Raw genomic sequence first — 23,578 nt, forward strand, 5'->3', positions numbered from 1 at the left:
TCACTGGCTCAAAAATGAAAAACAATGGATTGGAATGTGTTATATTCTCCCCTTTTCTTTGGGAATTTTGATAGTCTTGCAAGAAGGTTCCCGAATCTCCATCCGTCCACCCATTCATGCATGCATGCATCCATCCACCATCCATCCAGCCTCCATCTATCCATTCATCCCTCTGAATATCCAAACCAAATGCTTATCATTGAATAATCTGTTCTGACCTGGAAATAGAAAAGAGAAAAACCACCATGCGTTTTCACCTGACAGATCAAAGATTTTAATGAGCTTCAAATGTGCTGCCAAGTGACTTTCCGTAGCCTTAACTGGGCAGAATAGTGCTGTGCTTTCTGACACACCTAACTGGGCAGTCATTTTAGTGTTTACAAAATAATAATTCTTAAATGTTTACTATGTTCCAGGTGATTTTACATCTGCTATGTTGTTTACTTTGATTCCAGAAAAGTACTACATGTTTGATGTGAACATTTCCTTTTACAGCACAGAAAATTGAGACTGGGTTTAATCTACTTATCCAGGGTGACCCAGCTTATTAAGGGGGGGGATGCACTATAATTAAATCCCAGGTCCTTTGCCCATTCGCTTCCCTCTGCTGCCCCTTACTAGCCTCACCAAACTTTGGATGGATAGCCTCAGCACAAAAATGTTGGTTGGGTTCTTATGGAATTAAGGATGCAAAGGAAAAAACATGCATTTCTTCTAGAAATGCTGATCTTCACACTGGTGAATTCTGCAGGTTTACTGGAGGCAAGGACTTGACTCTTTGTTTTATTAAAATTGCCAGAGATTTCCTTCCCGCATTAGTTGTCACCGTTAGTCTTGAGTAAATGAAATGAAGCTGAGGAGTTGTATTTCCTTTTTCTGTCACTCAAGGGCTTTAATTGAAAAAACTTCCTGGTTCTGTATCTCATGTGTTTGCATTTGTGTTGAATTTGACAGGCATCTAGACATGTAGCGTGGAACTTTATTGGTATTATTGTTGTCAGCGTTTTGAGAAGCAGCCAAGAAATCCATTTACACCCTGAGTCATTTTGGACTTTGATGACAAACAAAGGGCTTGTCGGCTTCTGAGGAGAGATCTAAGCTCACGTTTGCCTTGGGATTTGTAACGCTGCAGGAGAAATTTATTTTGTGTGGAAAGCTGGGTTTATAACTCTTAGCTTAGTATCTAATTGCTTTATAAATTTTAGGGGAAACATATATTTGCCAGTGTAAAAATTTATAGCAAAGCAAAGGATTACTAGTAGCTCCTTAGGTTCTCTGAAATGTTTCTTCCCTGTGAAATCATGGATGTAGCACTCCAAGCGTGAATGGAAAATGTGTTGAGGTAGAAATCTGGAAGTATTTGCATATGAGACCTCTCCCCTTTCACGTAATTCGATATCTTTAAGATAAGGATAAATTATGTTTACTCGTCTTAGTAATTTTCTGGATGTGAGTTGTCCTTTTCGTTGAAGAATTTCTGTGTGTCTTTAAAAACTTTGAGGCATTCCTTCATAAGAAGTTATTTTCCCAGCGTTTAAATTGTCAGCAAGAAAGGCTGCGTATGTGAAGAAGAAAATAAAAGGTGAAACACTCAGAATGTGACTTTTAGTTTCTGAAATGTAGGAGTTACAAGATAAAAACTGGGTTCAGTTACCTTGTTCAGCAGAGCAGCACCCTGGGAAGTAGCGGCTACTGTGTCTCACACGTGGGGGGCAGAACCTGCTGCTCTGGGTTTGTGGAAATTAATTTCAAGTCCTGGTGTGACCTGTAAAACTTGTATGGCAGTGCTATTTCCCTAACTGAAATAGAGGTAGGAATAAAATTTCAGGCTTGCATAGAAAATCTGAGGCTATGTTTTAAAAAATTCCCCACACCCTTAAGCAAATGAAAAGTGCTCCCCATTAGCTGGTGGTGAGGAGCAGAGTTGGAAGGAGTGGGGGAGGCTATGCTGTGAGACGAGCCCTTGTGTGTCCTCTCTGCTCTTGATGCCGTCTTTGCTGTGCACCCCAGTAACACTACCACCATTGCTAAAAGTAATCGTAGCTCTTCCTTTAGTTCTACTTGTTTCTACTTTTTAAAGGGCACAGTAGTTCTCAACTGCTCCGTGCAAATAGAGGTAAGAGAAATAGGTAGTGGACGGTAGCTAGGAAGGTAGTCTTTAAAACTCGAGGAAGAGGGGCTGGCTTTTACTCTGTCCACCAGTGAGAACCCTGTAGTCACTCTGCCTTTTTTCCTCTGCTGCAAATCAGAAGAAATAGCTTGGGGTGGGGAGGACAGAAAGGGGCAAAGAAGCCACCCCACTGCACTCACACGGGGCTGTCAAGGCGTCGCGCAGGTGCTGATGGAGTGCGCTGAATGCAGCCTCAGTGAACGAGGTGGTCAGGGAAGAGAAGGTGGCAAGAGGCAGATAGTCGTGGAAGGGGGCAGCGGCTTCCCAGGGTCCGAAGCGAAGCCTTTATGAAGAGAGGACTGGCAGTCCTGGCAGTTCTCTCTCTCCTGTGCTGAATGAAGGCAAGCTGTAGGGCTTCTCCAGCCTCCTATCCCCAGCAGGCTCCGTTCGTTTGTTTTTCAGCAGTTGGTCTCCTCAGTTCCATGGGCTCACAAGCACGTCCCTCTTTGGAATGCTGTTGCTGTGGCCCACTGTTTCACTTCATTCAGACCGTGAGATGGTTCTACCCCCCATTCTAACTGCAAGTCTGTACCTTCTGCACTGCCCTCTCCCCAGCAGCTGGCGCAGCGCCGGGCACGTAGTAGGTACCTGGCCTGTTTAATAGGAATTAACTGAATAAGATGTCAGGTATGTCTACAGGGAAGGAAAGAACCAGCCAAGTCCATCTTCTAGTCCAAAATAATTGTCAGGACTTGGGAAAGGAGTTTGGAGGGGAGGACCCAGAGTGAAGACATTCCCAAAGTGTCCTCCTTTCTCCTGGTGTGTTAGTGGAGCTTTTGAAAACAGGGTCAGGGCAAGGAGTGGTGCTCTTTGTTGATGGGATCTCTTGTTTAGCTGCCAAGGTGGCTCTGGGACATGGGGGATTCACAGGAATAGGGTCTGTGTGGTTTATGAAAGTCTTTGCTCTTTTAAAGAAGTCCGTGTGTGACTCAAGCCGGAGAAACCTGGCAAAGTAGAAGGAACATGAACTTGTAATCAGGATCCAAGTTAGCTTCACCTTTTGCTTCTGTCACTAGCTACAGGGCCCCCGGGCAAGTGATTCTACTTCTTTGAACCTCAGTGTCCTCATCTGTAAAATGGGGATAAATATATATTTGCTGTCTTGCAGAATGTTATAGGTACCCCCAAGTGATGGTGTTTTCTAGGCATTCAATCTGTGGTCAGGGTATTAGGGTTATATCTGGTTCTCTAAGAAATTTAAGTTATTGAGGCTGGGTCATTTGGAGGCCCCACCAAATGTTTAGAAAGCAAGAGAGTGTTATGCATATTCTTATAGAAGCTAAGGAGGTGAAACTTTTTTGAGTTTTTTAATCTATTCCTAAATTTTTTTTCCTTCAAAATCTTTGTCAGCCTTAAAGAATTTTTTCTTTCTTACTTTAGATAAATCCTGGAGTCAGAAAGTTTCTGCATCTAACTTAAATGCTTCCTGTCTGAACCTTTTCTTAGTCCAACAAGAGCTGTTGCTCTCCGTGGTAGCTCAGTGACCGTAACAAAATGCCACAGACTGGTGGCTGCACCTACACAGGTGGCTGAAGCAACACCAATTATTTTTGCCCGGTTTTGGAGGATGGAAATCAAAGATTAGGGTGTCAGCATGGTTGGGTCTGGTGAGGGTTCTTTTCCAGGCTTGTAGGCGGCCTCCTTCTTGGTCTGTCTTCACATGGCTTCTTTTTTGTGTGTGTTGGGGTGGGGGAGCAGTGCAGAAGAGAGAGAAGACTACTGGTCTTTTCTTTTAAAAGGCCCTAATCCCATTGTGGGATGCTACACTCACAATAACCTCATCCAACCCCATCACCTCCCAAAGGCCCATCTCCAAACACCATCACATTGGGAGTTAGGGTTTTTGAGAAGACACAAACATTCAGTCCATAACATTTCCCAATGTCTGTTAACAACCCTAGCTTAGTCTTCCCTGACTGGTCAGAACCTGGTGGAAAAGGAAGGAGTGGAGGTTTCGGGGTGTGTGAAAGGAAGGAATCGCCCCTGGAGGCCTTCCTTACTCCAAGGCTGAGACGTGATGATCTTGCGTGCTCCGGCATCCTGCATCACTCAGTGCAGTCAGCCTGCCAAATGCGTGACAAAGGGAGATCACCTCCTTTTCACTGAGGCTTCCAGTTCAAGATGAATCAGTAGGGATCTTAATTGTGTATGGCTTCCCCGCAAACAGAAATTGTCAGGATACACTCTGTTAAATTACCTGCAACAGGATCATTTTAAGAAAATGTTTTATGTTCTCTTAATGGTGCTGTTTATTGTCCGTAAACTTGACAGCGTAACCACGTGCCTCCTGTCTAATGAAACGCACACACGGAATACTGTTCTTTGCTTATTGAAACCACGAGGTGTTTAGCTTTTGCAGATGGTTAAGCATACTGACAAAATGAAGTTGATGTTCACCTTTTAAGAGAAGTGTGCCTTACCGCGGGGTTAAATTCCATGTTAGGAATTAATATCCACCGAAAGATGACAAAGTGTAAGTCTGTAGGACAGAGACAGAAATTGTGTCGAACCTGGGCGTCTTGGTCCGTTCCATCTGCTGTAACAATACCACAGATTAGGTGGCCCTATAGACGTTCATTTCTCCGAATCCTGGAGGCTCGAAGTCCCAGATCAAGGCGCAGGCAGATTGGGTGTCTGGTACGCTTTTCTCTGTGGTTTGTAGACGGCTGTCCCCTCCCTGTGTCCTTACCTGGTGGAAGGGGTTCGGGCTCTCTGTCTGATTGCCTCGTGAGGGCTCCATCTGCACAAGCTGATAACCTCCCAGAGGCTCCATCTCTGAATACCATCACATTGGGGGGTATGACATTCAACACAGGGATTTGGTGGGGGGTGGGGGTGGCAGACATTCCATGCATTGCACTGGGCTTCTTTTGACATTCGTCTCTGGTTTGGTGGGAGAGAGGTGGCATCTGGTGACCAAGGGCTCCGCTTTCTGGATGACTCGGTGAGCATCTGGGGTGACTTGGAGTCTGCTCATCACTTCCTTCTGTTTTCGTGGTTTGATCTGACCCTGGACATTGGGGTTTTCATTGTTCCGACACAGAAATTTTTTCACCACCCCCCTTTCACCCTCTTCTCCGTCTCTCCCCTACCTTAGAGACTTCAGTGACAGAGCGCAGGGACTCAGGGCAACTCCGCAGTGGACCTTTTCTTCCCCTTTTCTCAGCCTTTATGTCTGCACACCCTTCCCTCGGTCTTGTCTTTGGAAATTGCCATCCTTTCTTGTGACTCGGGTCTCCTTTTCTTACCACACTGAGGTGGAGCCCCCTAGTGCCTGCTTCCTGATGCCAGGAAAAGTGCATCTGTTCTCATCCCCCCAGGAGGTCCAGGCTCTTGCTTGTTGCTGGCCTATCGAAGGGCTGCCCTTGGTGTCCTCCGCGCTTCGTCCTCTGCACACCTCACCCTCTTCACGAAAATTTTGATGACATGCCCTTGAGCAGAACCACTGGGTACGGTAATGGGTCCTTCCACTTCTCATGGGACTATTGATGGGTCTCTGTGACCTCGTCCCTCTTTCTCCTTTGTGGAACCCTGTGATAAGGGATTTCTCACATAGCACCACTCCCTTCTCACTTAAGAGGCCGGAGGAACAAGTTATTAATTCTCTGCAGAGGTATTATTGGAGCCTCACAGTTTCTCCCCAAATATGTTAGATACTCCTCAGAAGAATCACATTCTATTTTTTTCTGACACAGAAATGTCAGATTGGGGGGGAAAAGTCTCAGAGGTAGAAGAGTATAAGTGAAATGCTAGAAAGGATTCTAGACAAGGCACACAGTGGGACCTATTTAGTCAGCAATACCCCTTTCTGTGCCTTTGTGTAACTGACAGTGAATGAAGTGGGCAGAGCCTTGATAACTCGGCCAGTTTGGGCAGCATCTCTCGCCTACCAAAATCATGGTAGTCTGGAAAGACTGCACAAAAGACTAAAACACAGGGGCTTCCGGCTCAAGGTGAGTTCAGAAAGGGTGAGGATCAAAATATATAGCTTCATGCTAAAAAGCAGACATGCAAGAAATTAAAAATACAGCCCCAGAGGTTTAATGTTGCCTTTTCACTGTGCTCAGATTCATATTCATACCCTAACTGTCTGTCTGAGGTAGCCAAGGTTGATATAGGGAAGGTATAAACATATCTACTTCAAGTGAGTGCTTCTGCAAATCCAGTTTTGATAAGGTCTTAAATCTGTTGAGATCAGGTCATAAAATTTCCCTGCAGTTTCAGCAACCAGTGAACAACAAACAGTGCTCAACCAGTTTTTTCTTTTAATTTTGCATTCAGACAGTGAAACCTCCATTTGTAAATCCCTCTCTCGCCACCGCCTGGGGAAAACGGTGGGCAACATGTGGTGTGTTAGCAACATTTCAAGTGTAAATATTAAACTTGGTTGGTAAATTTTAATTTACCTTTTAATAATGTTCTGACTTACATGGACTATTTTTAGCATGTGAGAGCTTAGAGATTTAGTGAAAAATATGCTGTAATAACTGCAAATGCCAGGCAAGAGTCGTTTCTACTTTAGCCATTTATCGGATAATAAGTTCTTCATCACTGGATATTGCTTCCCAGGTAATATACGAAATTTGGGGCAGTGGATGACTGAAGATGTTGCTAATGTGATTTACACCATTAAATTACTTACAGAATGCCAACAGAATGCATGCAAATGTTCCCTGAAGAAGAGCCCTATTAAGTTTATTCTTCATTTCTGAAAGCCGAATCCCAAGTTGCCATTTAACTTCAGAAAATCCCTTTAGCAGGTGGCCTTTTATGGCGGGCAGGGTGTGAATTCGTACGGTTGCTGAGTGTACCGGCTTATTATGAAATCCTGGGAAGATTAAATTCAAGAGAAAAACCTCTCATTTGAACATTTTAGTCCTTTAACTCTTGTGTGGTTTGCTGTTGATACAGAAATTTATCCTTTGAAGATGACCTCTGAGTGGAAATATGCTCTGGAAAAATCCCTAATTGATGCCGCAAAGTTTCCTCTTCCAATGGAAGTTTTTAAGGTAAGATGTGGATTCATGGCAATTTGTCCGCTCTTGTCAAGAATAAACTGGGTAAAAAAGCTTGCTATATCAAATTACTTCTCATTACTTAAACAGCTACCATCTTGGCCAGTTTCCATTTAAAATGTTTAAAATGTTATCTGGTCCATTTTGCTATGTTTTGTAATCTTCACAAAGATTCACATTACAAAATATGGATTAAAATTTTTCAGGTTTGCTGTTTTTCTCCATAATGTATTATTGTAGAAATCTCATTTACACTTCCACACTCCTTACCAAGAAAAGAAAATAGAGCAAGTCTATTTTAGACATTTGTTTGGTGAAAATAATAGAAAACGGGCTCTTGTCTTGGCGGCTCAGTTTCCTTGATGCCTCAAGAAACTCGCATGCCCGCCTGTTGGATGTCAGGCGCTTTCCAAGGTGCTAGCGGAGTGTGAAAGGAAGATATGGTGGCTGAAATGGGTTGTCAGGTTCTCGACACTTTTAAACTCACGCTTAAAGCTTATACGAAGTAGAATATTAAGTTCTGGGCAGGGATGATCTATTTAGCTCAGCGGAAATTCTAAGACGAGCACTTCTTATTCGGAACTTAAATGTGTGGGAAAGCTGCACCGCAGGGCTCTCTGATGGAATACGAAGTGCAGTTGTGGAAGGCTGGCGCAGGCGGGCCTTCCGTTCCAAAAGGGCACATCTCCGTGGTGCTGTGGAGTTCCTTGCCGAAAACGAAATTAGAATGGTGTTCAGGTACCGCGTGCAGCAAGACTGAAGGCCCGGCTGTGGCAGTGGCGTCCTGAACTTTGTTTATACTGAGGTCCTCCCTCTGAAGTTTAACCCATCGTGGCAAATCATGAGCCTTCCGGGAAGCACTTGTGTTGTCAGTGACATTGAACTTCTGAGGCCTGTTTTGAAACTAGTTACATAATTTTTTCCTGAAATTTAATTGAATGATGACCTGTACAGCATTTCCGCCTACTGTACTAGAGGGACAGTATAAATATAATATGTCATTAGCAATAGTGATCACTGACCATGAACATTATTTGGGGCTTTTTTTTGACTAACCTACCAAATACTTCTTATGTTTCTCCTTCTCACTTTCCTTTCTCTTTCTCTGTGTCTTCTCTGATCATATTCTCCCCCCTGCAAATAATAACAATAATAATGATGATGATGAAGAAGAACACCATTCTCGCTTCTGTAACCTGTCTGGCTCCACTGCCTCTTCTCAGTCCAGCCCCTCCTCCTCACCCCTCGACCTCCATAGTTCTCTTTACAGTGGCCTCAGAAACACTTTAAATGTACAAAGCTGATCCTGTCCCTCATCCTTGAAGAGATACAGTGTATTTTGTAGTATGTCATTCACATGTGAGGAGTTTAAAGAGCACTGTATGAAAGCACGAAGCCCCGCCCCGCAGTGTGGCACGGGAGGCCGCTGGTTGCTGGCAGCCTTCCGCTGCCTCTGCCCCCACCCTCTCCCCTGGCCCTGCCAGGGTCACCGGTTCCTCGCTTCGCTTGGTGGTGTTACAGCTGTGTATGTTTCCTGGATGTGGTGTTATTTACCTTTGACAAAAGAGGAAACAAGCACAATCTTAATTGTTTCAGAGAGGCTGGTCTCAGCTGGCTTCACTTTTCCTCAGAATGTACAAGAAAACTGAGTAGGTAGGGTCATGAGATAATCCTAAGAAAATTACATACGGTAGTCGGGTCATCTGCCAAAGTCGTAGCGTGAGCTCCAGTTACTAGGCAAGAGTGTGGGCAGGAGTCGCTGGGTCATATTTTCTGCCTGTGTGGACCACTGCAGCTCAGGAATAGACCCAAGCCCAGCATTTCCGTGCAGTGGATTGAGTGTTCTCATCTGCTCCGGGAAGCTGGGCCCAGAGCAGGGACAGGGAGCTTGTTTCCTTTGCGGTCAGAAAAGGCCAGATGTTAACAGTCTTTGTCTGGCATTTGATCCTCAGGTTACAAAGTCGATAAAATGTGACAAGACACCTTAGTGATGTTGGCCCACAATATCTTTTCTCACTTCCACGGAAAGAAAATGGCTTTTTCTGTCCTTATGCCTCACTGATGGTTTGCTTGGATCCAGAATTCTAGGTTTGAATTTGGAGGCAATCCCCTCATTTTTTCCTTCCCTCCTCTGGAATCTTGTATTCTCTTTTTCTCACTCTCCCGAGATTTCACAATGGCTTGCTTTGGTGGGCATCTAATTTCCTCCGTAATGGGAGTTTACTTCTGCTATCTACAATGCGTGCCTTTCATTTTGGGATATATTTCTTAAAATGCTATCTTGTACCTCTCTTTCTTTGACTTTTTTTGATCTGTGCCTCTCCGGGTATGGTACTCCTACACTGGATTTAGAATTTTTTTCCTCAGTTCTTTTTTTTAATATCCTTTTCTGTTCACACCTCCATCAGAAGTTTTCCCAACTTCTTTGCGCTGGCATGTTTTATGAATGCTTGTTGGCATTTTGTCTCTGAAGGAACTGCTTATGTAGCCTCCTCTTCTCATGACGTGGAAACATGAGTTTATGTTGTTGGAATTACTGATTGACGTTTTTCTCTCCCTGAATGATTTGTGTGCTCCACCTTGTCTTGGGTTTCTGTTGTTCTCGTTAAAGGCTTTCCTCAGATACCTGAAAACGCTTGACGGTCTGTTCTTGGGTCAGAGGGGGCATAAGAGAACTGTGGGCAGGGCTGGTCACTGGAGGTCGCCTGGGAGGGCAATGTCTTTGTGTGGTGGTATTTTGCTTTAGCTGATTTTACGACGGGTGGGGGGTCAGCTTCTTGTCTGGGGTTCAGGGTCCAGCTGCCAGTGTTCCGAGTGGTGACAAGAGGGCCCTGGGCTTGTGCACTGAGTGCTTATGTGCCAAGTGCATGGCCAAGGACCGTCTGTTTCATCCTCTTTAGAGGAGGCAGGGGGAGGTCGTGGCCTTGCATAGTCAGGGACGGGAGGATACCCAGGGGCCCAGCTGCTTCCCAAAGGGTTCCCCAGACTTCTTATTTTATGCGCTTCCATTCACTCCTGGTTATAGACATGTTTGGAATTACAAGTTTCCAAGCATTCTGTAGTCTTTGCTAGGTGGATTCTCAGCTCTTCTCCTGAAGGCTTGGGTTTTGACCATATGGCAAATATGAAGTTAGTTAACTTCTTGTTCATTTGAACTTTAGCTTCCCTACCTTTGTTGCTGTTGAATGGGTTTGTGTTTTTTGTTTTTAAATCTCTTTACTATAATTTTGGTTAGAGTTTAGGAAAAGTTGAACGAGTGTGGAGTTTTAGTCAGCCATCTTAATCTGGCACTAGCATTTTAAAACTCTTATAGTTTGGGCGAGAGGGTACGGCTCCCACATCTGCCCAAGGCCGTCGAGACTGAGACTGGTGTGACTGCTCATGCTGCCCTCTGCAGTTTGCTGCTGTTAGATTGTTTCGCATCCTCCTGGGGGGCCAGGCTGCACACACGCTGGCCTTCTCTCTGTTCTTCAGATGCCCTTTGTACTTGTTTTGTACTTCCTAATGGAAGTACAAATTCCTACTCATCTAGCAACTGCAAATATAAATACTCTGAAAGGGCTCCTTGCTGGCCCTCTGGCTTCAGTCCCTATCCAAGAAGAGACTGGGCCGCACTGAGTGCCTTCAGCTCTGCCTTGTCACCAGGTCACCGCTATGTAACATCCATCTCCTTTTGCCTATCTTTGGAGCTCTGAGAAGGCAAGGATCATGGCTTTTTGTTGTTCATTGTTGAATCATTCAACCGAACATAACTCCTTGGCTGTAGTAGTACTCAGCAGATATTTGTCAAATAAATGTACTAAGTCTTGAATGGACATATGTACTTAACTCCTTGAAATAAAAATTTTGAGTTAGCCCTGGCTGGTGTGGCTTAGTGGATTGGGTACCAGCCTGCGAACCAGTGGGTCACAGGTTCGATTCCCAGTCAGGGCACAGACCTGGGTTGCAGGCCAGAATGCCCAGTAAGGGATGCTCAAGAGGCAACCACACATTAATGTTTCTTTCCCTCCCTTCCCCTCTCTCTAAAACAAAATTTTTTTGAACTAATGTCAATTACTTGACTATGTAGACTTATTTAGAACTATAAATACAAAGACTTAAAAGGCATAAACATCAATAATCCTAATATATTATTAATTAACAATGTATTTATTCATTAAACATTGAGCAGCTACTCTGCACAAAAGACTGCGGACTGGATTCCATGGTTTAATAATTTGTTTACATATTCCAAAATACAGTTACTTTCCTTATTCTAATGTTTTTTATTAGAGCTTAGACCATTATTTTGATGGTGTATCTGCCCATTAGCATCATAACCAATATTTTGTTCATAACTGATAGTTGCCCTAAGAGTAGCTGCTTAGTGTTGTGTTTATTTTCCACAGAACCTACCACCAGAAAGGCATGTGGAGTAGGCACGTCACGAAAAATTGGTTGAGTTGAAAATTGTTTTCTTAAAGCTTTTTAGGTACTTTTATAAATGTTTTCTCTTATTTTCATTAGATGGAAAAGAAATGGGCAGTTTTCGTTTCTTAACCTTGCTTCATCTGAACAGAATATTTACACATTCAATTTTGAAATGATGAGAATAATCATTGTATTAATTTCTTAAGGCTGATGTCATAATTCGCCACAAACTGGGTTTCTTAAAATGATGGAAATTTCCTCTGTCATAGTTTTGGAGGTGAGAAGTCCAAATGAAGGTGTCGGGTGGGCCCTGCTTCCTCTGAAGGCTGAGGGGGGAGCCCCCAGCCCCGAGTTTGTCCTAGCTTCCGGCAGTGTCTAGCAGTCCGTGGTTTCTCTGGGGGTGTGGCACATACTCCAATCTCTGCCTTTATGTTCACGTGGCCTCTGTGTGTCTGTCCAAGTTGCCCTCCACTTTGTTGACACTGATCATTTGATTTGGGGCTGTGGCATTGCAGGAGGACCTCACTTTAACTTGACTGTGTCTGCGAAGACCCATTACCAAGTCAGGCCACACGCACTGGTTCTGGGTGGATGTGAATTTTCAGGGGACACTATTTATAACCCAGTGCAACCACATTTCATATATGTACAGTAATTTAAGAAATCACATAATATTCTCTACTGAGTATTGTACTTACACAGAGCTAATAAAGTCCAAAGAAATTGCACGGGGGTCATGGGAGGAGGTTTGAAGTATCTTAGCAGTTGCTTCACTTTATAAAAACTAGAGAAATTTTCTGTCTCTCTCAAGTTTTTATTTTTAAAAAAATGTTTATTGATTCTAGAGAGAAAGAAACATCGATGTGAGAGAGAAACATTGATTGGTTGCTTCCTGTATTCATCCCAACTGGGGATTGAACCTGCAACCTAAGTATGTGCGCTGACCAGGAATGGAGTCCCAGCCTTTTGGCGTAGGGGATGACGGTCCAACCAACTGAGCCACACTGGCAAGGGTTCTCTCAAGTTTTTGGAAGTTTCTGTGAGCAGTATTATCCAGGATGCAAAAACAGAACTTAGAATACATGTGTATTTCTCTTTACCGTTGTTTGATTATCACTGTATCTCAGCAAGCAAACTTATTTTTATTGCTTTCATTATGGTAAAAGGTATGTATGTTTGAATTCACCCAAGAATCTTCCTAGATGCATGTTGTTAGAGAAAATTGCCTGAGTGTGCAGCTGTTTTGAGACATAAGTCAAAGCTAATAAGCACATTTAATGGACAGGGATGAGCAGTATTTCGGAACAGTTCTTTTTCATTGTTTTTACACTTTAGATGAAATGGCGTTTAGGTGGAATCAGTCTCATGGTGCTGCAGTGTCCGTCATTGTGTGCGGTGTGTGCAGCTGCCTGCGTGGGACCTGTGTATCTGTGTCTGTAAATGCAACCTGACGGAGCCGGTGTCCCGAGTACCCCTTCTGCCTGAGCACAGGCAGTGGCGGTGTAGAGCAAGCTCATGGTCATTAGTATCTCTACTGGTTTTCCCCGTGGCTTGAGAGAACAGTTGGAATAGCTCTCAGAAAATGTATTTTATCAGAGATTCTGACTTCTCCTATTAAGAAAATGCAGATAATCTTTGAAATGTACATTATGTTGAAGGATAAAATACGGATTTTATTGACAAATAAATAATGAAATAAAAATTTCTTACCTGAAAGCCAGCTTCATTATTAAGAGAGGTAAAAGATTGCTAAAACAATTCATATATTAATACTAATTTACCCTTAAAAATAGCAAGTATGTAGAGGTCACTGCACTGCAGGTCAGCCTGGTTTTTCCCTGGCTATCTTTTTTACTTATTATGTCCGCTTTGCAAGACATCGTTTGATTGACTTATGACACCCCATTGTCAAAGTGAAAGGCCCTAGTTTCCACAAAAGCTTTTTTACCTTTGTCGTTATAAAGAACTACTAGGATGGTTTTCTCTCAGAGTTTGTTTCTATCACTAAAAAATGAAGTGATTACAGGGATAATTCGGTTTTTTAGCCAGCAACTTCTGTACTGGCTCAGGTTGCTAATTCACTAAGTAGTCACCAAGATACAAAACATGGGCTTTTGAGAATTGACTGAGGTTTTTAAAATAGGGCCAAGGGAGACTCAAAATTAAGAGTCTAACTAATTATAATTAATCTAATATTTCATGTTTCACACCTTCATAAGCCTTCTGTAATTACTATTACTTTTCATTCTCTACTGCTCTTGCAAATTGTAGTCTACATTTGTGACTCCACTTGTTTGCAAATGTTAAGTTACAGATGTTTCACTGACAATTCATATGTACATTTAAAAGATCTTCAAATATGAAACAGCAGTTCCAATTTGCCAGAGACTTGGAATGATGTATTTTCCCTTTAGGGGAATGTGTAGCCTGGGCAAGCTTGTTCTCCAGCTCACTTCAGTCCAGACCACACCTTGAATTTCAAGGAAAGAGCGGTATTTGAAAGGTCACTAAAATACTTTATTCATTTTTTTATTTATTGAAGAAGTGAAGTTGTTTGAACTATATAAAGCACAGACTTTATTTTTTAGAGCAATTTTAGGTTCACAGAAAAATTGAGGGGAAGGTGCGGAGACTCCCCGCTGAACCCTGGCCCCACAACACACGTAGCCTCCCTCACTCCCCTGCAGAGGCCGGACCTTGGTGAGAACTGATGACGCTACACTGACATGGTTTTCCCCCANAAATGTTAAGTTACAGATGTTTCACTGACAATTCATATGTACATTTAAAAGATCTTCAAATATGAAACAGCAGTTCCAATTTGCCAGAGACTTGGAATGACGTATTTTCCCTTTAGGAGAATGTGTAGCCTGGGCAAGCTTGTTCTCCAGCTCACTTCAGTCCAGACCACACCTTGAATTTCAAGGAAAGAGCGGTATTTGAAAGGTCACTAAAATACTTTATTCATTTTTTTATTTATTGAAGAAGTGAAGTTGTTTGAACTATATAAAGCACAGACTTTATTTTTTAGAGCAATTTTTGGTTCACAGAAAAATTGAGGGGAAGGTGCGGAGACTCCCTGCTGAACCCTGGCCCCACAACACACGTAGCCTCCCTCACTCCCCTGCAGAGGCCGGACCTTGGCGAGAACTGATGACACTACACTGACATGGTTTTCCCCCAGAGTCTGTAGTTACATCGGGGTCCAGTCTTGGTGTTGTCTGTTCTGTGGTTTTGGACACCCGTACAAGGACTGGTATCCGCCATTTGCATCGTACAGAGCAGTTTCACCCCCTTGAAATCCTCTGTCCCACCTATTGTTTGCACATTTATTTGTCATTTTAAAAAGGTTAAAAATCTCTGTGTGTTTGAAGTTACAAATAAGCTATTTAGAGATCTGTAGTAAAGTGAAAGGAAGTATACAGGACCGAGACTAGTGGGCAGAACCCATGGCCTTCTGGAAGCCTTGCTCGCACCTCTGCATCTGGTGTCCCCAGATTTATTACCACAGGCTGGGTGGCTCAGCGGGACTCACGGGGTTCAGGTGTTGTTACACTCACAGTTATGGTTCATCACAGCACAAGGATACACAGCAAAATCAGCAAAGGGGAAAGCCCTGGGGTGATCTCTGGAATCCATGTGTGCACTTCTAAGAGCCCTCCCCTGGAATGCCCCACAGGAGACTCTGCATTCCTTTCTTAATTTCCTGAGACAACTTGTGCTCACTGTTGTCTGCCAGGGAAGCTCATCGGAGACTTGGTGCCCAGGGTGTTTACTGGGGTCTGGCCATGTAGGCACCCTCCGCCTGACGTGGACCCACATTCCCAGAAGGAAACTACGGGGTTTAGTGTAAACCATGCTGTTTGTGCAAACACTCTCGTTACAGTGAGCCACTCTTAGATGTAGGGTTCTGTTTATCAGCCGTATTCTCAGATGTCAGCTCGGGGGTGGGCGCTGGGTTAGGTAATACAGTGAGTGGGCTTTTTCTAAGGGTTGTAGTCTCAAACTTGCTTTGTTAACCCTTTGTGCACACCTGCATTTGATCCATTGACAAAGCCCGTTGGCTCTACCTTCAAAATCTGTCCCAAATTCATCACTCCTCTCTTTGACCATCACGATCACCCTAGTCCAAGCTGCCTTCTCTCTCCTGTACTGTTGCATTCGTTTTAGAACTTCTTTCCCTGGCTTCTAATTATTGCCTGCCTACAGTGTGTTCTTCAGAGAGCAGCCACGGTGCACCTTCGGAGACAGAATTCACATCATGTCATTCTTTGACATGTAACTCTCCAGTGGTATCTCGTCCATGCAGGGGTCCTGCCAGCTCGCCGCCTGCTCCCTGAGCCCATCTGCTGCTCCAGGCCCTCCTGTGCTTTGCTTTCTCCCGGCTCCCTGTTATCCCTCCAACACTGAGGTGTCTTCCTCAGGCCTGTGTCAGCCTGAGAAGTGCCTCTCCCTGATCCCTCCAGGTCTCTGCTCGACAAAATCCGTGCTCTCCACACCCTCCTGTCATCTCCTGCTCCATTTTTCACCAGACATGCATAGTTTGTATTAATTTGCTTTTTTTCCACCGGATCTGTTTCCCCTAGCTGGAATGTAAGCTAAGTACAGATTGTTTATTTTATGACTGACTCATCCCCAGTGTCTTGGACACTGCCTGGCACACAGTAAGCACTCAATAAAAGTTATTGAATGGATTAGTGAAGAGATAAGTAAAAAGATCAACTTAGAAGAATAAAAACTCTAGAGAAGTCACCAGTGTAACCTCAGTGAAGTAAATCTCTGCACAGGTGGATAATTGTGAGAGAGCAAAGAGATTGTTACAGCGCCATGAATTCGCAGCTAAGCTGGTATTTTCATGATCAGCTAAAAGTGCCCCAGATCAGCTTGTGGCTGAGAAGGGGAAGTAGTTGAGAGCCCTGAGAAGAATATTAGGGTGAACTGAAATGAAGAAAACATCTCAGCATTAAAAACACCCAAGTTCTCTGAAATCCCATGGCTTGGGAACTTGCCCTGTCACTGTTTGCTTCTTGCTGAAAATGATCACAGAGTAGACTGAATATTGTCTCGCTCGTACTGTGTGGGGGACTGTTGTCAGCATGGCTGGCCCCTGTCTGTGATCTCTCTGGGTCTTTACAGTAATGTATTCTAAGGTGCTATGGTGTTATATGTTATTTCCTCATATATAATGGAGATACAGTGAGCTTGAGGACTGAGAACACTTCAGTTCAGCCATCGAGCTGGCACTAAGTGACTGTTTCTCCTTCTAGTTGGTCTGGTTTTCCACTCCACTGCATTGCTTTTCCTAATATCACACCCATGTTCCTCAGATATGTGTAACTATGAGTAGATGTGATGTGATTGGGTGGTGACAACCCAGGGCACCCAGGTTATTTCTGTATTTCTGTTTTATTGGAAGCAAAGGAGGGAGGTGGTTTTCAATGGGATGTGTACATCCAGGTCGTTTGCTTTGATCCATTCTGTTAACTGCCTCCCTGACCAATTCACAGTCAACATTGGTGGCTATTATGGATGTTAAAGGGAGCTGAAGTCATGTCAGCTGAGAGTTCTTTCGTTCGTTCGTTCGTTCTTTCTTTCTTTCTTTCTTTCTTTCTTTCTTTCTTTTCTTTCTTTCTTTTCTTTCTAACTTCATCAGGTCTCAGGGTTACAAATGTTCTGAGTCTAGAACTTGGATTAAACACCCAGTTCTCTGCTCCTCCCATAGCTCAATTTCTGGTGTCTGTGACATAGGTAACTACTAAATGATCCAGAATTATGAATGCATACCTGATACCAGTTAAAAGCCATGCTTGAAATCTGTAAATAAAGGGCTTTCAGTGATGTCAAAACAGTGAGTAAAACAATAAGTTTGGTTTGGTCCTGAGCTATGCCCATGATACTTTGTTCACTACATGTCCCTTCTCCCATAACTTAGTGCTTCAGTAAACGAAGGACCAGGCAGCTGAGGAAAGGCTAACTGGTAACTCAAAGGTGCTGTGCACGGCCATAGTTGTTTTCTTGAATTGTTTATTTATAAGTAAACTTAAATAAAGCCATTCCTTGCATGTATATCTTTGCTGTTAAGTATTCAGTCAGTGCTAGTAATATGCTGCAGATTCTGCCTCTTGTTATTTCCTTAGTTCTTTTCATCTTTGAATTGTGTACCTGTTAGTACATTTAACCCTTAGAAGGGAATCTTTTCTGTACTGTGGGCATCTGAGACCTCCGTGAAAGGCCAGAGAGACACTATGAAGTGTGGCAAAAAGAGAAAAGCTTTCTTTTCTTTTTCCATCTGGTACAGCCAAAGGGGTAAGAAAGGATGCGAGCTGTTCTGTTAGGATAGATTGTGATGTTGCGGTTTCCATGGTGACCGATTTCCTTTTCTCTTGTTCAGCAGCTAAATACAGCAACAATAAAAAACTCGCAGCTAAGTTTGGCCTTCAGGTGGGATACCTAAATTCTCTCAGATTTGTAGGAATAGTGCTTGATTTTTTTTTTGAGCTGACATTCCCTGTCCCACCTGGCAGAATGACTGATACCACATAATTTAGCAAAAGAAATGTTTGTGAGATACGTGGTTGCTATTTCCTTCTCATCGAGTTAGACCCACATGGTCTTTCAGAGAAGGCCTGTCTTAGGCATTGGGTCATGTTGTTCCCAGACCGATGGCTCACCCCTGGAAACCTGCCAGTGTTGTTGACCTGACTTCTGTGGCTGGAACCAGGCTCCCTTATTCAAGGAGCCTCCCCACACCTGGGCCTGACAGCACAGGCTCTGCTGGGCTAGTGCCGCATCCTCTCCTTCGCCGCCCTCATTTCTTTAAAGACTTGGAGAGGTTTGTTCAGCAGAGTCTCTCTGGGGTGGTAAATCACAGAGAAGTTGAGTTTATGTAATGTCCGTCCTTCATGATTCAGAGAAAGCCGAGGGAGAGCTTGTGTATGGCTGTTTTCCTGTATCCTGGGCTCTTGAATTGAAACCCATGAATTACATCACTCAAAAAGCACCGTGGGGGCCATCTCGTTTCTATAAGTATTGAAGAAAATCTTATAAGAGACGTATAAAGAGGGCACCTTTGGTCAAACAATAAATGTAACTATAAAAATCGCAACCCCCAGGCATGTAGAGTTCACCCTAACAGTCACTGGATCACAGGGCCCCGAGCACTGCTGCCTGCAGTCTGCTAGATAAGTGACTTGCTTTTAATGCTGAACATTAAGAATGTAAGAATATAGTCAACTTCTGCTTATCTACTCTGTGAGTCATCATTCCCCAGTGGCTTCTGTTTGCCCCTGATTATTCTGGCTCTCGCTGGTTCCTGCGGTTTCAGGGAAGGCAAGATAATATTAGCATGAACTTAAAGTAATTGGTGTTAGGATATGGGGAAGGGCCATAAATCTCTGATTTATAAAACAGAATCATTTCAAAGTGGTTGTCATGTCATATTTTAATGTTTTTTTCAGATTTTCCATGCTACTCTCCATGAATGAGAATAATTAAAATTGATTACAGTTCTTTCTGCTGTGGAGCACGTGGCGGTAAATATAAATTGTTTGGAGGCAGTTTCTTCCTTCAGGAACGGGCACCGGCCCTCTGTGGGCTCAGTCATACTCCAGTCTCCATGGTGCCTTTCGTGAACTGGCACTTGCAAATCACAGCATCTCATGTAGGGAAACCAGTAGAAGGAGAACTTTAAGTCCTTTAGGTCTTCAGAGGTTTAGGGTCTAGTGGAAAAGGAGGACCACGTGTGAGGGGGGCCCAGCACACCAATGCTTCTCTTACTGAACCCCGACCTTCTGTGCATTTCTTCTTCCCATGAGAAAGGCAGCCTGAGGCAGGGGGTGTGTGCATTGTGGATGGAAACGAAGTGTGAGAATGCTTCAGTCCTGTGTCCTCTCTCTCCACGTCCCCGGACAGCCACTCTGAGTTTCCTCATTCTGATGACATTAAAGTTAAGGATAAGAATAAGATCAGCCTCTGGCTTCCTCTCCAGCACCATTTATAACCATAAAGACGGACATAAACAAATCATACAAACTTTTACGTGGCTAGATAATGTTCTGAGTTTAACATTGTAAGAAGGAATGAATATGTTTAGAACAGTAGAAACCTGACTTAAAACTAATTAATGTTTAAAAAGATGTCACTCTTGTAGTTGTTGGCAAGATGCTAGATCCCAATAGGATTAGTTTTTTCCCCCTAGCATTTTCATTTCTCTTAAAGTGAATGTATGCGCACACAGTGCACATGCCACCAGTTTGCAAAAACAATTGGGCAAATTTAGTCACTTCACTTGTGATTTTGTACAAATTAGGCCACTCACTAGACCTCCATTTTTTCTGAGCTTCCAATGATTCTGAGAGACTGGAGGTTCATCAGTGAGGGGACAGGAGCAAGGCACGGCCGATGTGTTAAAAGTCCTTATTCTCCTGTAATAACTTCATATCTGTGGAATTTTTGGGATATATATTTGCCCTTTCAGACCCTTCAAGGAAATGTACAGGAGCACAGAGTTAAAAAGCTCACTTCATGTGAACTCCAACGTCATTCTCCAGTGGACTGTGTTTTAGTAGTGCTGATGGTAGATTCTGATTCTGGAGCACCAGTGGGGTGAGAAATTGTCGCAGGCCCTGTCCATATGTAGTCTCATGGTCCTCACAAGAACCTGCACATTAGGTATTATTAGTCATACCATACACTTGAAGAACTCAGGGCTTCGAGGAGTTATCTGCTGCCCTACTTCAAAGAGAGCCTGTGGTGGAACCAGGGGCCAAATGCAAATCTGTCTGAACCCCAAGATCAAGGGTTTTTTTCTTGCTGTGTTTGTACAGTTTTTAGAAGTAAGCTTGAATATTTAAACCAAGTATTATGTAACAGAGAACCAGAAAATGAATCCCGAGAGCCTGTGTTGCCCACCAAGAGTCATACCTGAACTGGAAGATGTTCAGTGACTCACTCATTGTTCACTTGGCTTTGGTAGAGGCTCTGGTGGCGTTTTGAGCATGTGGTTCTCAGCGGGGTTGACTTGGCCCATTAGGGCACATGGGCAATGTCTGGAGGCGCATTTTGGTGGTCACAGCTGTAGATATCACCGACATCTAGTGGGTAGAGGTCAGAGATGTGGGTAAACATCCCACAGAGCACAGGTCATATCCCAGCATTCCAACAGTGCCAAGATGGAGAAACCCTGGTCTAGAAGACAATACTTCTCTCACCTGGAAACAGACCAGCTGAAGCAAGGGCAGCCAGGATTTGAGGGAGATGCTTGAGCCCTTACCTTAGATTTGGACACTTTCCAGTTTGGAATCCTGGGGGTGACAGCTCCCTATGTTCCAGTAGCTGCTGTCTATGTCTAACAGATAAAGGCATGCAGTCTGCTTTGTTGGGAATGTTTGCTCATCCCTGGCTCTGCCTTCTCTCCCTGAAGGGTGGTATCTACCTGAGTGGAGACAGTGTAGGGCCATTGGCTGGTCATATTCCCATGACAACAGTTTAGTTGCATTTAGGACTCTCAGTGGAAGGGATGCCTAGTGATAATTTTGCCAACCACAGTCTGTCAGTGCGGTGTGAGGCTGGGAGGGAGGCTGACCCTCACAGTGTCCACCATGTTCCTCTTCAGCCAGCAGCTCTCAGACTGCCTAAAGCGTTGCTGTGGAAACATAACAAGATGCCCTCACTTATTGGGAGAGAGTTAACTAAGCGTGAGAAAAGACAGAGTAATCACCGTATGACCTACACATACAAAATCAGCCTTGTTTTTTTCATAGTGGTGCAATTTCTTGCCACTTACAAATGCTTTTATGGTGCTAAATGTTAATCAATGAGAAGCATTCCCATTGTCCTCATTTTTTAAAACAACCTAGTGTACCAGTTTTTGTACTTCCTGTGCAATAGACCCACTATAATCACCTTTTACAAATTGTGTGGTTCAGGTCACAGTATATAACACTACATTTCCTCATTGCTCTTTTTTAACTTGATTTAACCCATGACTAGTGGATCAAACTGCTGTTTACAGCTGTGAGTAAAAAAAGGAAATGCTTATGAGTGTTCGGCTTACAGAGCTTTTATTACATTCATTATAAATATTTCATTGGCTAAATTTAATTCAGTGTAGTGGAATTGAAATGTAATAATGCTATTGACTTAATAAATGCTGGCATCCTAATGTCCAGCTTTAGATGAAACGAACATGAGAGTAATTTTCTAATGAACACAAGCACTAAATCATTGTTAAAACAGAAAGGAACAATATGATGAATTGCACTGGGTCTATTTTTAGCGTGACATGTTGATATAAGTAAATGAATTAAAGCGTAGTTCATTATATATCAATTTGAATGTAATACTAATTAAAACCTTCCTTTAACTTCTCTGAAGCCTATTCTAGAAATTATGCAAATTAATTGAGGCCTAAGAGATGCATATGCAGTGTTTGAGTTCCTTGTGGACCAAAAGCAGGTGTGCTGGAATAGATAAAATTATATACTGTGCAGTATTTTTGTGTAAGTGTGACACTGTGAATGAGCTGGTACTTAAAAGATGTGGAGGGGGATCTTTTGAGCTGCGTATCTCTGTTCATCTTACCCTGTAACAACATAAGCAGAAAAGAAGAAGCAGAGAATTCAAGTCGACCCTCCGACTGCCACCCCTGAAGGAAATTTCCTTGTAGCCGTTGATTGTGGGACTCAGGTGAAGCCTTTGGTTTCTGCACAGGGAATGATTCATTGCTCTTCTTAACATTAAAATCCTCAGCAAGTGCATTTGGATTGTATGGTGGTAATTAGTTTGAACTCATTTTCCCCTGAGCCACATTCTTCATATTTTTACATCATGAGAGGTGTATTTTATCTAATGAAGCAGGGATGACAGGAAGCTTTGGCTATTTGGGGAGTCCATGATAACCACAAAGTCGATTCTAACAGCATAGCCTCTAGTTCTCCAAGCCCCAAAAGTGCTTGTAGAGAGGGATTACATTCAAGGTGTGTGGGACAGTATGCGACCTAAATAAAACGATCGGATGTTCTTCTTTCTTCCTTTCTTCTCTTTCTCCATTACCAATACTCTTGACCTCCTTCCTTAGACTAATAATGTTCATAGTCCTAGCCTCTTCTGTAAAGTGTTCACCCTGAAGATTTGTCTCTCTGCCGGAGAAGTCTGGGCCGGTGCTTACTCGTGGATGACTAGTACTAAGGCAGCTCTGTGCGGCAGTGTTTCTTTAACCGCTGGGTTTGATCCTTCCGGAGTCAGCCAGCGCCTTTTTCCAGGCGTGGTAATCCTCTCATCAGGGGCTCACGTTTAGAACGGTAGGTCCCTGGTGTGTGTCCAGGGAATGCTCTGAGGGGTTCTCATCTACTTGACTCCTCTGTTTAATAGGCGAAATGAAGTGAGATGTGAACCAAAACAGCCAAATATATTTCAGTTTGTCCAAATTTCTTTTCCAGTATTGTACTTCATATTTATCACGCCTTAGTTGTTTTCTAAATTTCAAGCTTTTCATGTCAGGAGCCACGTGATTTACTTTTCTCTTCAATCACATATATTAGTGCTTAACCAATAGTATTTACAAAACCGTGGACAGATTGAGATTTGTGTGGACTTTGCAGCCAGGAATGTTTACTAGAATAACTGCATTTACCCAATTAACCTGGCTGGGTTAACACTGATAATGTTATGAGAAAGGGCAGCTTAAAAAAGCACCATAGGCATAATGCTGCATGAATTTCTCAACCTTTGTTGCTTCAAAGGCATACAAAAGCAATTAGTGAAACATTCATCTATTGTTGATGAAGACTGCGACTGACTATAAATACTTTGGGGGCAATTTTTAGCATCAAAATAAATTATCTTTGACACATTTTTTCATCAGCCATTGAAAAGGGTTGTGAATGAACGGCAACAATTGGAGGTTTTAGTAAAGGATCAATGTTAATAGTCATCACTTTTAACTTGGTGATATCTGTCTTTGAAATAAAATTTTGGCGCCTGT

General features: G+C 43.2%; 1 protein-coding gene across 9 annotated transcripts in view; it reads left to right on the forward strand.

The window, feature by feature from the left end:
• Window positions 1-23,578, forward strand: part of SFMBT2 (Scm like with four mbt domains 2) — a 213,687-nt gene that overhangs the window by 104,848 nt on the left and 85,261 nt on the right. For all 9 annotated transcript variants that reach the window (XM_037065974.1, XM_037065977.1, XM_037065973.1 and 6 more), the window contains one exon: window positions 7,082-7,179. In XM_037065974.1, the coding sequence (XP_036921869.1) occupies window positions 7,082-7,179 (98 nt within the window). The remainder of the gene's footprint in view (window positions 1-7,081; window positions 7,180-23,578) is intronic.

Source organism: Sturnira hondurensis, unplaced genomic scaffold, assembly GCF_014824575.4.
Source record: "Sturnira hondurensis isolate 20B ecotype Veracruz unplaced genomic scaffold, ASM1482457v3 Scaffold0016284, whole genome shotgun sequence".
Lineage (NCBI taxonomy): Eukaryota > Metazoa > Chordata > Mammalia > Chiroptera > Phyllostomidae > Sturnira > Sturnira hondurensis.